The 15916-nt window shown below is 40.5% G+C and overlaps 1 protein-coding gene across 1 annotated transcript in view; it reads left to right on the top strand.

Annotated features, from left to right (window-relative positions):
• Positions 1–15916, top strand: part of dazl (deleted in azoospermia-like) — a 157994-nt gene that overhangs the window by 81433 nt on the left and 60645 nt on the right. The window contains exon 8 of the mRNA XM_060828127.1: positions 10423–10470. Within this exon, the coding sequence (XP_060684110.1) occupies positions 10423–10470 (48 nt within the window). The remainder of the gene's footprint in view (positions 1–10422; positions 10471–15916) is intronic.

Genomic DNA, 15916 nt, shown 5'->3' with positions numbered 1-15916 from the left:
ATCGGTCTGTAATTTTACATCTTTTGCCTTACTCCCTTTTTAAACAGGGATGTCATGTTAGCAATTTTTCCAGTCTCTGGTACCCTCCTCCCTATTCTAGCAATTCCTGACAGATCACTAACGCATCCACTATCTCTTCAGCTATCTCTCGTAGAATCTGGGATGTCATCCATCTGGCCCAGGTAATTTATCCACCTTCAGGCCATTCAGTGTTTCTGGCACCTTCTCTTTGATGATGGCCACTATACTCAGGTCTGCCTTCTCACTCTTGAATTTTTGGAATATTACTTGTGTCTTCCACCATCAAGACTTACGTGAAGTAATCATTCAGTTCCTCAGCCATTTCCTTGTTTCCCACTACCATCTCTCCAGTGTCATGTTCCAGTGACCCAATGTCCACTTTTGCCTCACTTTTGACTTTATATATTGAAAGAAACTCTTACAGTCATCCTTTATATTACTGGCTAGCTTGCCCTCTTATTTAATCTTCTCCCTCCTTATTTCTTTTTTGTTGCCCTGTGTTGGTCTTTGTAAGCTTCCCAATCCTCTGGTTTCCCACTGCCCTTCACCACATTACATGCTTTATCTTTTGCTTTTACGCTATCCTTGACTTTGTTAGTCAGCCATGGTTGCCTCAAACTCCCTGTACTATGCTTCTTTTTCCTCGGGATGGATCTCTGCTGTGTCTCCCAAATTACTCCCAGAAAATCCTTCCATTGCTGTTCCCCTGTCTTTTCAGCTAGGCTCTTGTCCCAGTCAATTCTACCCAGCTCCTCCCTCAATGTCTTTGTAGTTGCCTCTGGTTCTATCTTCTCCTTCTAAAATTGCAGAATAAATTCAATCATATTCTGATTACTGCCTCTGAAGGGTTCCTTCACCTTAAGCTCCCTTATCAAGTCTGCCTCATTGCACAACAATGAATCCAGTATTGCCTGTTCCCTTGTGGGCTCCACCACAGGCTGCTTCAAAACGCCATCTCATAGACATTCCATAAATTCCTTTTCTTGCAATCCACTACCAACCTGATTTTGCCAGTCCACCTGGATATTGAAATCCTCTGTGATCATTGTAATTTTGCCTTTGCGACGCATCCTTTTTATATCCTGGTGTATCTTGCACCTCAGCTCCTGACTAATGTTTGGAGGCCTGTACACAACACCAACTATGTCATTTTTACCATTACGGTTCCTCAGTTCTACCCACACAGATTCTACACCATCTGCCCTTACTTCGTTTCTTACTATTGATTTAATTTCATTTCATTTACTAATAAGGCAACCCCACCCCCTCTGTCCACGTGCCCGTCCTTTCGATAGGACATACACATATCCTTAGATATTTAGCTGAAAGTTTTAAACCTGAAATTTTTGTAAAAAATACGCATGCAAGGCAAAATCAGTGCTAAAAAAAAATTGTCGATTTTAGCTGGTGATATTTTGTCAGACATGTTTTCCGGAGCGTTCAAAACTTTCTAAATGCTCAGGAAGGCTCCAAAAACAGTAATTAACCTATAAGTAGTTTATGACACATTTGGTTAGAACTGTTGGAAGAAATGCTGCAATTTGTTTAATATCATGTCCATCTATGTAAGGTTAATATCATTGGCTAGAGTGTGTTATTCACAATAGCAGCACTGTCATCAAAGCATTTCTGTATGTATATTCTCACGTGATCATTTCATTTTTCAAGTTGCCAGAATGCATATTGGCTCAAATCCCTTTTTGACAATCTCTGATACGGAAGCAGCACAGTAATGCACAATACTGTCCTTGTACAGTGGAATAAAGTAAACCTGTAATTTCTTGAGAAAGGTCTGTGAAATATGTATTGTTTTGAAGAATGTTCAGAAAGGAATTAGGAATTTACATCAATTGTGAAGGAGTCAATTGAAATTTTCTTGGATAGTAAGAAATATTGGTTCATGTGACCAGATGACATTTGATCTAGAATCAGTAACAACACAAAGGAAGATAATAAAGTAGCCATATGATTAAAAAAAACTGTAGAGGAGGTGGTGGGCAAATATCCAACTATAAGCACAAGGACAATACTGAGAGACATAATAAAGAATAAATTGAATCCTTGAAGCAATTCATTCTCAAGAAGGGCTCAGTTTTTCAATTAACAGAAAAGAAAATGGAATCTTTTGGAAATCTGTGTGACTATCCCAGAGATAGGGAAAAAAAGTGTTTGTTTTCTTATAAATGACCACACTGCATTGATCACTTGCAGAGGAACTCTAGAAAACTACATCATCAGGTCTGTCATAACTTGAGGAAGACAGGATTCATAAAATTATACCTTGCTGGTGATAATCACACCCACGAAATTCAAAGCTGTCTTTGGATTGTGCTACTTTTATTATATAGTAGTAAGGTTAAATGGTTTGAGACAAAATCTAGCCATTGTCTTTCAGTTTAATTAAGAGTTTAATTCAACTAACTGCACAGCCACCTGGTGGCTGATTGTTGTAGCTCACCACACCTATTTGATTTGTTATCATTAACTCTTGGATGTTTAACATTGGCATTTCTTGTTGCCTTGCCACATGCACATGCTTCCCACCCTTGCTTTGCATCCCTCAGGCATTGCCATTCCTCCTTCAAATAGTATATTGTATCTCTCAGGGCACAAAACAGCTAAACCTTGATGTTGACATAGGTTCCCATACTAATCAGTGATTCATTTAAAAGTGACAATTTTTGAGAATACATCCAGAACTTTAACTAGTTACAGTAATTTATCACACTTCCTGGTTTTAAGCGTAAGTTGCCTGTTAATGTATGTGTAATTTTGCATTGTTTCTGATTGATATTGAAGTAGAAACTTCATGGTTTGCTTGGATCTTGGGTAGCACAGTGATTAGCACTGGTGCCTAATTGCACCAGGCACTTGGGCCAAATTCCAGTCTTGGGTGACTGTCAATGTGGAATCTGTACATTCTCCTCACATCTCTGTGGGTTTTCTCCAGGTGCTCTGCATTCCTCCTACAGTCCAAAGATATGCAGGTTTGGTGAAATTGGCTGTGCTTTAAAAAAAATTGTCCATACGGTAGTTCTGGGATAACACTCATTTTGGCAGTGCGATTTGACTATAACATCGCTGCAGAATTAGGAAATGGTATTTTCAAGAACACTTACTGACATTTGCAATGGCGCAATTGCAGCAGGGTTTGGTTCACATGCTTTGTTCTGCCCATGCACCGATGTCCACGCTGTGCTGCAAATGTGCTGGTGTCTGTGCCATTCTGCGCATGCGTGACGTTGGTGCCAGAAGCATCTGTTCAGCACATGCACTGATGTCTGTGCTGAAGTCTCTGCATCGTTCTGCACATGTGTGAGGTCAGCGCTGGCCTTTGTGCGTTGTGTGCATGTGCTGATGTCACCTACCAGCAGAGCAGCTTTCTATGAGAGGTATTATACAGAGAGCAGCTTTCTTACATTTTTAAAATGTACTCTGTTAAATTTACTTTTGTTTTGTTAATAAATATAATTTCAACCTTCATTCAGGCTGTGCCATACTTTGCGTTAGACTTTTGGGTGATTTTTGAGCAATCATGAGTGATATGTTTTGGTGGTCTGCTCCAACCCCACTTTTCCCATAGGCCCCATTATTTTTATTAAGCTGGGTTTTGCTAGAATGCAACTATGGTGTTATAGAACTACCTGTAGTTTTGAAGAATGTGCAGGTTAGATGGGTTGGCCATAGTAAACATCCCATGTAGGTTATGGGGATGGAGTGGATCTGTATTGGATGTGTTTTGGAGACTCCGTGCAGACTTGGTGAATTAAATGGCCTGTTTCTGCACTGTAAGGATTCTGTGTTGACGAGTTTGGAGCTTGTGATGAGCTTGATTGGCAAGCCTTTTTGGGCTCCTTGTGGTCTCCTAGGTTTTGGCGGGGTAATGGAGGAGGCTCTAGCTAAAATGCTTTTATCCCTGATGAGAAAATCCATCATCACAAAGGGTGTTTGAAGGCATTCGAATGCTACTCATTTCCCTTACTGCTAACCCTGCACCATCATGACTTTTCTGTTTCCCAGATTGTCACAGTACCCTGGATCTCAGATTGATTGTCATTTTATTAGCAGGTACCGCTTTCCTGCTATTCATTAATGAGAAAATTGTTGTTGGACTCTGAATGGCCAGCAGCCCTCGACACTTAATGCATGTCTTTCCAGAGGAGGTAACTCAGGTATCTTGTTGCTTCAGCTAGCAGGCAAGACCCTCTGTGCCTCCATAGAATTCTTCCAGACCTTCTTTCTGAAGAATGTTGGTAATTCCTTAATTTGCCAGTAATTTGGTAGATTTGGTTACTTTGGTTTAAAGTTTTACCACAAGGATCATACCATTTACTAGACTGATTTCTGATTCTGCCAGCCTTGCAAGCAGTAAATTCGAGGCATCTACCTCAGAATGAAATAATGTTCTTCAGTTCCTCTCTAATCCATTACTTAGGGCACAATTTTCACAAACAGCAGCTGGAAATGCTTATTGGTAATGTATATGGCTAGTCAGTGAGACTTTGCCCTCAGGTTCACAAGAGGGAGTGCATTAATTTTCTACCAACAGAGTTGTGTACTATTCATGAGGTCCACTTATCCCCTCACCTGAGAACTATTTTCATGATGAAAAGATAACACGTATACTGTGGGAAATTTAACCAGTTATCTGTCTTCATAGTACAAGTTACAATATGTCATAATGAGCAGTGTTACTTAACTAAGTATAGTTAACTAACTTTAGTTTCTTCTTTTCTTCTTTTGAATGTAAGATCAGAGTTCTGTGACAACCTGATCTAATTTTATTGAGGTACAGTTAGTACTTCCTAGTTCAATTATTCAAAGTTACGTGAACCTATTCTGATTTATGCTTATATATGTAAATGTCAGTGCTCGATTTATGATCTAAAATTTCCCTTTTATCTTGTCTATAACAAATTGATCAAACTCGGCAGGACTTTTCCATAGAAAGTAATCATCATGTATCATAAAACATACCTGCAGGTTTCTCTTTGTGACACCAGTAGAATGCTGCTCGATTTCCTTTTGGAAAGAAGACCTAACTGAAAAATATCATATCCTCAACACATCATTCATCTGTAAATACACTTGTTCATTTCCACAACTTTCTTTCTATATTACTCATTTTTTAAGTGGCTTCAAAATGCTTCTTGGAACGTTTTCATCCTGCCATATGCAGCTTTTGTGTCAGTGGACCTACACAAATCTATTCATAATTCCACAAATATTTAGCTAGAAGAGCTTAGAAAATCCATCTCAACTGTACCCTCAAAATCTTGAGTAACTTGTCTGGATTCAACTTTGTATCCAGTCTGACAGTACTTCTTCTTCTGTTTGTATCGATCTGTCAGACAAGTTTGGATTTCCTCTACCTGGCGCTTCTGTATAGATAGCAAATTCCTCCAACTATCCAATTCTTTGCTTTCATCCTTCATAGTTAATCATTTCATTCGTTTGCAAACACTAAAACTTCCTGACCATCAGGGTGTTATTACAAGTGGTGTTCCAAAGTGTTCTGTAATCTTTATTCTGTTGCATGGGTTACATTGCAGCCTTCTCTTCCTTTCTGTAATACAGCTACTTGGATCTCTCCCTCTCATGTTCAGATATTCTTTTGCCATTACAGCAACTCCTTATTTAAAGTTGTGTTCCTGAACGTCACAACATTAAGTTAAATGTCTTTAAATGAATAATATTTTCCAATTAATTGGGGGAGAGTGGTGGAAGGAGTGAAGTGAGCAAATAGGAGGGGATGGAGCCCAGAGAGAGAGAGAGAGAAAGACACAAAAGAGATAGATAAATAAAGTAAAACTATATAAGTGATTATAAGAGCTAAGAGTGTGGAAATGGGTTAGCTGATGAGATAATGTAATGGGTCTGGAGGTATGTGGCTTTGGGTGACCATGTTAAAAGTAATTCAGGTCAAAACAGGAATAGGTGTGCCATTGCTAAAAAAAAAGAAATTTGGAATCAGGCTCTAAAGTTATTGAACTCGATGTTGAGTTCTCAAGACTGCAAGGTCCAAACCAGAAAATTAGATGTCTTCAAGCTTTCACCTGAGGCTTGCTGGAATACTGCAGCAGGCCTGAGACAGAAACGTTGGCATGGGAAAATGGTAATGTGTTAAGTAGCAGGCAACGACAAACTTGTCATTCTTGCAGCCAGAATGTAGGTGTTCTGCAAAGCAATCACCCAGCCTGCATTTTGTCTCCCCAATGTCCAGGAGACCGCATTGTGAACAGCGGATACAGTAGACTAGATTGAATGAGGTACAGATAAATTGTTACTGCACCTAGAAGGTATATTGGGTCATGGCTACTGAGGAGGCAAACAGGTAGGTATGTATAGCTTCTGCAATTGCATGGGAAGATGCGTTGGAGTTGTGGAGATGTTGGGAATGGAGGAGGAAGGAACCAAAGTATTTTGGAGGAGACATTCCTCCAAAATTCTGGCAGGGGAGTATGTGTCTGGTTGTGGTGGTGATGGGAATGGTGTCTTATGATACTTTGGCTGTGGAGGCTGGTGGGGTGGTAAATGAGACCAAAGGAGCCCTATCCTTGCTGTGGGAGGGTAAGTAAAGGATGAGGGCCAAAGTGCAAGAGAAGGGCAGCACGGTGGCACAGTGGGAGGGTGGCACGGTGGCTAGCACTGCTGCCTCACAGTGCCAGAGACCCTGGTCCAATTCCCGCCTCAGGCAACTGTCTGTGTGGAGTTTGCAAATTCTCCCTGTGTCTGCATGGGTCTCCTCCAGGTGCTCTGGTTTCCTCCCACAGTCCAAAGATGTGCAGGTTAGGTGAATTGGCCATGCTAAATTGCCCGTAGTGTTAGATGTAGGGGAGTGGGTCTGGGTGGGTTGCTCTTCGGAGGGTCAGTGTGGGCTTGTTGGGCCGAAGGGCCTATTTCCATAGTGTAAGTAACCTAATCTAATGACTAAGGGCCCTGTCAACCGGTGTAGCATAAAATCCTCAGTTGAGGAAAAATTTGGACACTTTTGAGCCCCCCCCCCGCAGAAGGTAGCATCATCAGAACAGATGCGACAGAAGAGGAGAAACTGGAAGAATGGGATGGAGTCCTTCCAGGAAACAGGGTGTGAGGATGTATAGTCTTGGTAACGTAGGAGTCTGTGTATTTATAATGTATACTGGTTGGGTCAGTAGGACTTTCCTCATCAGAAAGAAATATTGAAATATTACACCTTTTAAGTCGAAGATGTGCCATAAGGATCAGTGCTGGTTCCACTGTTTTCTGCCATTTCGCTTTAGAATTAGATTTTATTGTCACATACTCAAGACAGGAGTACAGTGACAAGTTTGCAACGTCACCTCTCATGGTACAAATCTTAGATACGAAAAGAAGAATTTTTAAAAAGTTGCATTACTTAGTGATTCATGGTATAAGTTAAGATTTGGTTAAAAGGATAAACATTACAGCAGATAAACAGATTACAGATAAACATACGTTGCAGTAGATCTCAGCGCAGGGATATCCACACATGGTCTGACCGGCCTCACAAGCCACTGATCACATGCGCTGGATTGTCTCTGCTCCCCTCCATGCCTCCAGCCCATACCACTCCACTCCAGGTTTCAGCCACACTGCTCCATGCCTCTATCCCACTCGGCACCAACTCTCAGCCACTGCTCCACACTGCTACATGCCTCCAACCTGTTCCACTGCAGCTCTCAGCTGTTCCACACCACTCCAGACCTCCAGCACACTTCCCTCTGGCTCTTATCTGTTTCAAGTTAAGTTTTTCTCATCAAAAAAAACCCTTCTTAAAATCTTAGGAAAAAGGAGAGAGAAAGTAAAAGAAAAGAAAAAGGCAGAGCCCCAGGCTGAGAAGCCTGGACACTGCCTACTCTGCCTCTGCCATTTTGACAATTATCCCACTCATGGCACCATCTTACATATAAAGTACCGAGTACAAATCTTCGAGGAATAACAAAAAAAAATAGCATTATCTTACATTACAAGTTAGAAATAAGGCATAGTTAAAAGGAAAAACATTACAATCAGATAAACGGAATACAAATGAACAGTCAGTAGATCAGCGCAGGGACTTCCACACATGGTCTATATAAATGAGTTAAATAAATAAATGCTGGACACACTTTCCTCATTCCTGATGAAGGGCTTATACTCGAAACGTCGAATTTCCTGTTCCTTGGATGCTGCCTGACCTGCTGCGCTTTTCCAGCAACACATTTTCAGCTCTGTAAATATAGGATGTTTGGTTAGTCAATTTGCAGATGATATCAAAATTGTACCTCAAAAAGGTTACCTTGGAGTGCAGCAGGACCTTGATCCGATGGGCCAAGGAATGGCAAATGGAATTTAATCTAGATAAATGTGAGGTGCTACATTTTGGTAGGGCAAATTAGAGCAGGAATTAAACACTTAATAGTAAGGTCCTGTAAGTGTTATGTAACAAAGAGATTTTGGAGTACAGGTTCATAGTTTGTTGAAAATGGAGTCGCGTGTAAGACAGGACAGTGAAGAAAGTGTTTGGTATGCTGCATTGAGGATAGGACAAGACATTGGGTAGGCCACTTTTGGACTATGGGGTAAAAACAATGACTGCAGATGCTGGAAACCAGATTCTGGATTAGTGGTGCTGGAAGAGCACAGCAGTTCAGGCAGCATCCAAAGTGCAGCGAAATCGACATTTCGGGCAAAAGCCCTTCATCAGGAATAAAGGCAGTGAGCCTGAAGCGTGGAGAGATAAGCTAGAGGAGGGTGGGGGTGGGGAGAAAGTAGCCTCCATGCTTCAGGCTCACTGCCTTTATTCCTGATGAAGGGCTTTTGCCCGAAACATCGATTTTGCTGCACTTTGGATGCTGCCTGAACTGCTGTGCTCTTCCAGCACCACTAATCCAGAATCCACTTTTGGACTATTGCAATCAATTCTGATCTCCTGCCCATTGGAAAGATGCTAAATTTGAAAGGGTGCAGAAAAGATTTAGAACAATTTTGCCAGGGCTGTGCGATTTGAATTATAAGCCGAGGGTGAATAGGCTGGGAGTATTTTTGCTGGAGTTTCAGAAGTTGAGGGGTGACCTTATAGAGGTTTATAAAATCATGAGGGGCATGGATAGGTTCAATTTACCCGGGGTAGGGAGTCCAAAACTAGAGGGCGTAGGTTTAAGATGACTAGTAAGATTTTGAAGGGACCTAAGGGACAACTTGTTCACGCAGAGGGTGGTGCTTAAATGGAATAAGCTGCCAGAGAAAGTGGTAGAGGCTAGTACAATAACAACATTTAAAAGGCATCTGGAAGAGCATATGAATAGTAGGGTTTAGAAGAAAGTGGACCAAATACTAGCAAATGGGGCTAGATTAATTTAGGATATCTAGTTAGCATGGATAAGTTGGACCAAAGGGTTTGTTTCTGTGCTGTATAACTCTATGACTCCTCTGTGTTGTGAACTCATGTCAGTTCTGGAGCAGCATTACTGTTTCCTGAATTAATGGCTGTTGATGTTTCAACTAAGCTCTTAGAGAATCGAGCCGATAGTGGCTTTTCTGCCTCAGGTGTAACAAGTGTTCTTAACTCATGAAAGAGAAGGTAGAGGTCATTGTTAATGCATTTATTTGTCAGAAGCTGTTAATTCTCAGTACAGCAATACTCGGGACAGCTGCTCGCTCTTCACATATCATCAGGATTATTTCTCAGCTGGGAGAGCAGAAATGCTTCTAGATCCAGCAAGTAAATTATGATTTATGCAAATTATTAGTTTATCATATTAGAGATTTCAAGCACCATTATTCATGTTTTTTACAAGATTATCTGATAATGCGAACTTATTTCATTGTAAGAGGAGGTAGTGGCACAATGGTAATGTCACTGAACTAATAATCCAGAGTTCTAGACTGATCGTCTGGGGACATTGATTTGAATCGCACTGTGGCCAGTGGTGAAATTTAGATTCAGTTAATACATTGGAATTGAACATTGGTGTAACAGCAACCATTACCACTGTCAATTGATGTAATATTCTATCGAATTCACTAATGTCCTCCACTAAAGGATTCCTGGCCTATTGTTATGTGATTGACACTGATGCTGAAATGACATATCAAGTCATTCAGTTTAACTGCATAAAGGCATGGGCAATAAAACATGTCCAGTGTCCTTCCTGAAGAAGGGCTTATGCCTGAAACGTCAATTCTCCTGTTCCTTTGATGCTGCCTGACCTGCTGCGCTTTTCCAGCAACACATTTTTAAGCTCTGTTCTCCAGCATCTGCAGTCCTCACTTTCTTCCAGTGTCCATTATTGAAATGAAAAAGATATCTCAGAAGGCTGCTGTGGAACTCGTTTGTTTTCTGAAATGAAATTTTACAATTTGCTACTCTATTGTCAGAAAAATTTGTATATCATAACCTATTATTTTTATTTACAGGCACCAGCTCATTGTCTCGCAGGTCAGTGGCAGTGGGGATTGCCTCAGGTAAAATTTACAATTGTTAGCTTGTGTATGATTAGAAATCTATTGTTATGGTTGAACTGAATGCAACAAAAAAAAGGCTGCTGTTTGATTTTTTAAAGTTGGTATTTTGAATTCGGTCTCCCTCTCTCTAGCTGTAATGGATTTTAAAAATTGCTGTTCAATGCAGGATTATAGATAGAGCCCCTACCATACAAGTTTTTCAACAGGTTCTCATAGTAAACTAGATCTGCAAAAATGGCATATTGGATCAAAGTTGGCTGAAAAGCAGGAAATAGAGAATGATTGTAGAGGGATCTTTGTGTGACTGGAAGTCAGTTTCCAATGGTGTTTTACAAGCCTTGGTGTTGGAGTTCTTGATATTTGTAGTGTTTATTAATAATTTGGACTTGAATGTGGATAGTGTGATTAAGAAGTTTGCTGAACACACAGGAATTGAGAGGGCAGTAAGTAGTAAGGAGGATAATCCTAAACTGCTGTACAATAATAGACAGGCACAGAATACTAGAATAAGAATGTTATGATGGAACTGTATAAAACACTGGTTAAGCCACAATTGGAGTACAGTTCTGGTCACCAAACTATATGAAGGATGTGATTGCACTGGTGATGGTGCCAGTTACATGTACCAGAATGCTACCTGGGGTGGAGGGTCTGAGCAAAGATGAAAGATTGGATAGTTGGGGGTATTTTCCTCAGAGCAGCGAATGGTGAAAGAGCACCTTATAGAGGTGTACAAGATTACATGTGGCATAGATGGAGTGGACAGGAAAGGATTTTTTTTCCACTAGTAGAGCAGTCAGTAACCAGAGGGCATTTATTTAATGTAGGAGGTGGAAGGCTAAGATGAGAATGGAAAAGGACGTATTTTCAAATAGAGGGCTTTGGCCGTCTGGAACTCACTGCCTGAAAGAGTGGTTGAGTCAGAAACTCTCATAACCTTTAAGCAGCATTTTGATATTCACTTTTATCGCCATATCCTTCACCGGTAAAGATTAAGAGCTGGAAAATGAGATTAGTGTGTTCAAACCTTACTGGACCGCAGTCATAATTTGCTGTAAATGTCTGAGTCTGTTTAGCTTCATAGTTGTAGTGAATGAAGTTTGTAAAAATGTAGTTCTCTCAAAAATATAATTGAAGGCCATTTAGCTTTTGAGGTGCTGCTGTTGAATTAGATAGTTCTCACATCCAAGTCTGGCAGTAATCGTGTGAAATAAGACCAAATGGGATCTAAAATTGTCAGGCAGCCTTTCAAAATACTGTACCTGACTTTAAAGGAAACAGAGTCTTATAATAAGTTTTAATATATGTTTCTAGTTTTACCTACATCTGAAAAACTGACTAGTGAAGTTTTACCTCTTTGGATTCAGATTTGCTGCCTTCTGCTTCCACTTGGCCTTACAAATGAATGAAAATAAAGTATCCGACAATGTCAAACCATAACTTCTTATATCAGCAAGAAAGATCTTCCAAATGAATACGTTTGCTTACCATAAAATATGACAACTGATGAAGAGGCAGTGCCTCGAAAGCTAGTGCTTCCAACTAACCTGTTGGACTATAACCTGATTTTTAACTTTGTCCACCTCAGTCCAGCACCAGCACCTCCAAATCATAAAATATTAAGTCATGGAATTTTGTATACTTGTTTGAATGATATCAAAGTTATAGTGCATACAGTGTTTAGAAACACATATTTATGATCATTACATTTGGAACATGGAATTGTTTGGACATTACTGGTTTGAAGGGGGATTTATCATGTGATTGTTTGGAAAAAAAGTCAAGAGTCATGGAGAACAATGGGTTTTTGCTGTTGTCTGGAAAAGTAAATAATTTTGGAAAATGGAACAATGAGAGCTTTTAAAAAGGAATGTTGCTTTTATGACCTTAATGTCTTTACAAACGAACTTGAAAGAAATTCTAGGATCTACGTTGTCTTCACCTAGCAACATTGTCTGGTTATTTGGTTTCTGTTGTCACAAAAGTGGGAGTTGTCAGCTGTAGGAGAAAAGCTGACAGGAGTGAAAACATCTCTCACTTTCTCTTGTATTCTCCCTCATGTTCTCTCTCTGTTTTCTTCTCTCTCTCAATGAACAGAAGGCTCTGTTCTGCTCTTTAGCTGACAGTAACATGATCTCTGGCAGAAAAGCAAAGGAAGTCAACTCATTGCCTTTTCAGTTTTGGCCTATAGATTCACAAGTGTATTTTCTAATTATTTTCAATCATATTGTCCCTACAGAGCTGTGTGTTATCCAGTCTACATATGAATGCAAGTGTGTGTTTGTTTTAGGTTAAGGGGGACATCGTCTAATTCTGCATAGTAGGTTAGTTGATAATCACTTGTGTAAAGAATAAGTTTGTTGAAGAAGCTAGTGAAAGTCCCTCTTTTTGTTCTAGGTGCATGTTAGTAATAAGATGAAATAAATTGACCACTTTGGCAATTAAATCAGAATTTTCACTTTTGGAGTAATGAATCAAAGCTGCTTAACGATGGAGAAAGGGGTCATTTGCCAATTTTGTCTTTACTGAAAGTCTGAACATTTTGACTTGCTGCCAGTCTCCTGTCCTTTGCCCAGATCCCTTCACATTGTTTCCATTTAAATAATCACCAAATGTCCTCTTGAATGGATCAGTTGAATGTGCTTCCACTGCTCTTCCAGAGAGGGCAATCCATACTCTAACTTCTCATTGTGTGAGAGTTTACTTTCTCTCCTCGAATTTGTCGTTTTTGCAAATCAGTTTAAAACGGTGCACTTTGGTTCTCAATCTGTTTACATCTGAGAACAGTTTCTCACTATCCACTCTGTCCATAACCAATCTTTCTACGATCTGAAGTCCCCACCTGCTTTAGGAAGACCACCACAATCCCAGTGCCAAAGAAAAATCATACAGCATGCCTCAATGACTACTGCCCGGTGGCTCTGACTTCCATAATTATGGAGTGCTTCAAGAAGTTGGTGATGGCTCACATCAACTTCAGCCTACCAACTTGCCTTTATCCTGAGCAATTCGCCTACCGACGCAACCGGTCCACAACAGATGCATCTTCCTGGAACTGCACGCAATTCTGTAGCATCTGGCTAACAAGGATACCTATGTCATGCTCCTGCTTATTGACTACAGTTCTGCCTTCAAAACCATAATTCCAAACAAACTCCTCTCTAAATTCTGAGACCAAGATCTCAGCTTCCCGCTATGTAACTGGATCCTTGACTTTATAACCCACAGATCGCAATCAGTAAGAATAGGTGTCAAAACCTACTTCACAATAATCTCAATATCGGTGCCTTGCAAGGCTGTGTACTTAGTCCCCTACTATACCTTATACACTCTCAACTGGGTGGTCAAATTCTCCCCCAACTCCATTTACGAGTTTGCTGATGACCTATCACAGCTGTAGGAGACGGAATACTGGAAAGAAGCTGAGTGGTTAGCAGCTTGGTGTGAAGACAACAATCTCTCCAACGTCAGCAAAACAAAAGAGCTGGTCATCTACTTCAGGAAGCAGAATGGAGGGCACGCCCCCTACTGCATCACCGGTGCTAAGGTGGAGGTGGTCAATAGTGTCAGGTTCCTGGGAATGATGAACAGCAACAGTCTGTCCTGGTCCATGCATGTAGACGCAATGGTAAAGAAAGCACACAGATGTCCTCAGGAGGCTAGGGAAATTTGGTATGTTCACAAGGACTTTTACCAATTTTTATAGATGTAACATAGAAAGCATTCTGTCACAGCGTGGTTTGGCAACTGCTCTTCCCAAGATCACAATTAGGGATAGTCAGCATGGCTTTGTGCATGGAAAATCAGGTCTCACGAACTTGATTGAGTTTTTTGAAGAAGTAACAAAGAGGATTGATGATGGCAGAGCAGTGGATGTGATCTATATGGACTTCAGTTAGGCATTCAAGAAGGTTACTCATGGGAGACTGGTTAGCAAACTTAGATCTCGTGGACTACAGGGAGAACTAGTCATTTAGATACATAACTGGCTTGAAGGTAGAAGACAGAGGGTGGTAGTGGAGGGTTGCTTTTCAGACTGGAGGCCTATGACCAGTGGAGTCCAATAAGGATCGGAGCTGAGTCCACTACTTCTCACCATTTATATCAATGATTTGGATGTGAACATAGGAGGTATAGTTAGTAAGTTTGCAGATGTTACCAAAATAGGAGGTGTGGTGGACAGTGAAGGAGGTTATCTCAGAGTATAAGATCTTGATCAAATGCGCCTTAGGCTGAGAAGTGTAGATGGAGTTTAATTTAGATAAATCCGAGGTGCTGCATTTTGGAAAAGCAAATCTTAGCAGGATTTATACACTTACTGGTAAGGTCCTGAGGAGTTTGCTGAACAAAGAGACCTTGGATTGCAGATTCATAGTTCCTTGAAAGTAGAGTCACAGGTAGATAGGATAGTGAAGAAGGCATTTGGTGTGCATTCCTTTATTGGTCAGAGTATTGATTACAGGAGTTGGGAGGTCATATTGCGGCTGTTGGTTAGGCCATTTTTGGCCAATTCTCGTCTCCTTCGTATCAGAAGTATATTATGAAAATTGAAAGGGTTAAGAAAAGATTTACAAGGATATTGCCAGGATTGGAGGGTTTGAGTTATAGGGAGAGGCTGAATAGGCTGCGCATGTTTTCCTTGGAGTGTCGGAGACTGAGGGATGACATTATAGAGGTTTATAAAATCATGAAGAGCATGGTTATGGTAAATAGACAAGATCTTTTCCCTGGGGTAGGGGAGTCCAGAACTAGAGGTTATCGGTTTAAAGTGAGAGGGCATAGTTATAAAAGGGACCCGAGGGGCAACGTTTTCATGCAGAGGGTTGTGCGTGTATGGATTGAGCTGCCAGAGGAAGTAGTGGAGGCTAGTACAATTACAGCATTTAAAAGGCATCTGGAATGTGTACATGAATAGGAAGGCTTTGGAGGGATATCAACTAAGTGCTGGCAAACAGCCTAGATTAAGTTAGGATATCTGGTTGGCATTGACAAGTTGGACTGAAGGGTCTGTTTCCATGCTGTACATCTCTGTGACTCCAAACTATAGAAAGTTGTAAACTCATCAAGCAGAGCAACCTTCCATTCGTTGACTTCATCTTTACTTTCTGCTGCCTCAGGAAAGCAACCAATATAATCAAAGACCCTCCCACTCCAGTTATACTCTCTTCCACTCTGTTCCCTTGGGCAGAAGATATGAAAGTTTGTGTCTGCATACAATCAGTTTCAGGAACTGCTTCTTCCTTATTGTTATTAGAATTCTGAACACACCTCTCAAATTTTAAATTTAATGTTAATCTTGCCTTCTGTGCATTTTCCTTGCAGCTGTAACATGTATCCTTCATTCTGTTCTATTATCCTATGCACTTTGTATGGTACAATCTGCTTGTACAGCACGCAAAACAAAACTTTTCACTGTACATAGGTACATATGACAATAATAAATAAA

Source organism: Hemiscyllium ocellatum, chromosome 7, assembly GCF_020745735.1.
Source record: "Hemiscyllium ocellatum isolate sHemOce1 chromosome 7, sHemOce1.pat.X.cur, whole genome shotgun sequence".
Classification (NCBI taxonomy): Eukaryota; Metazoa; Chordata; class Chondrichthyes; order Orectolobiformes; family Hemiscylliidae; genus Hemiscyllium; species Hemiscyllium ocellatum.
This window is presented reverse-complemented; position numbering and strand designations above follow the sequence as displayed.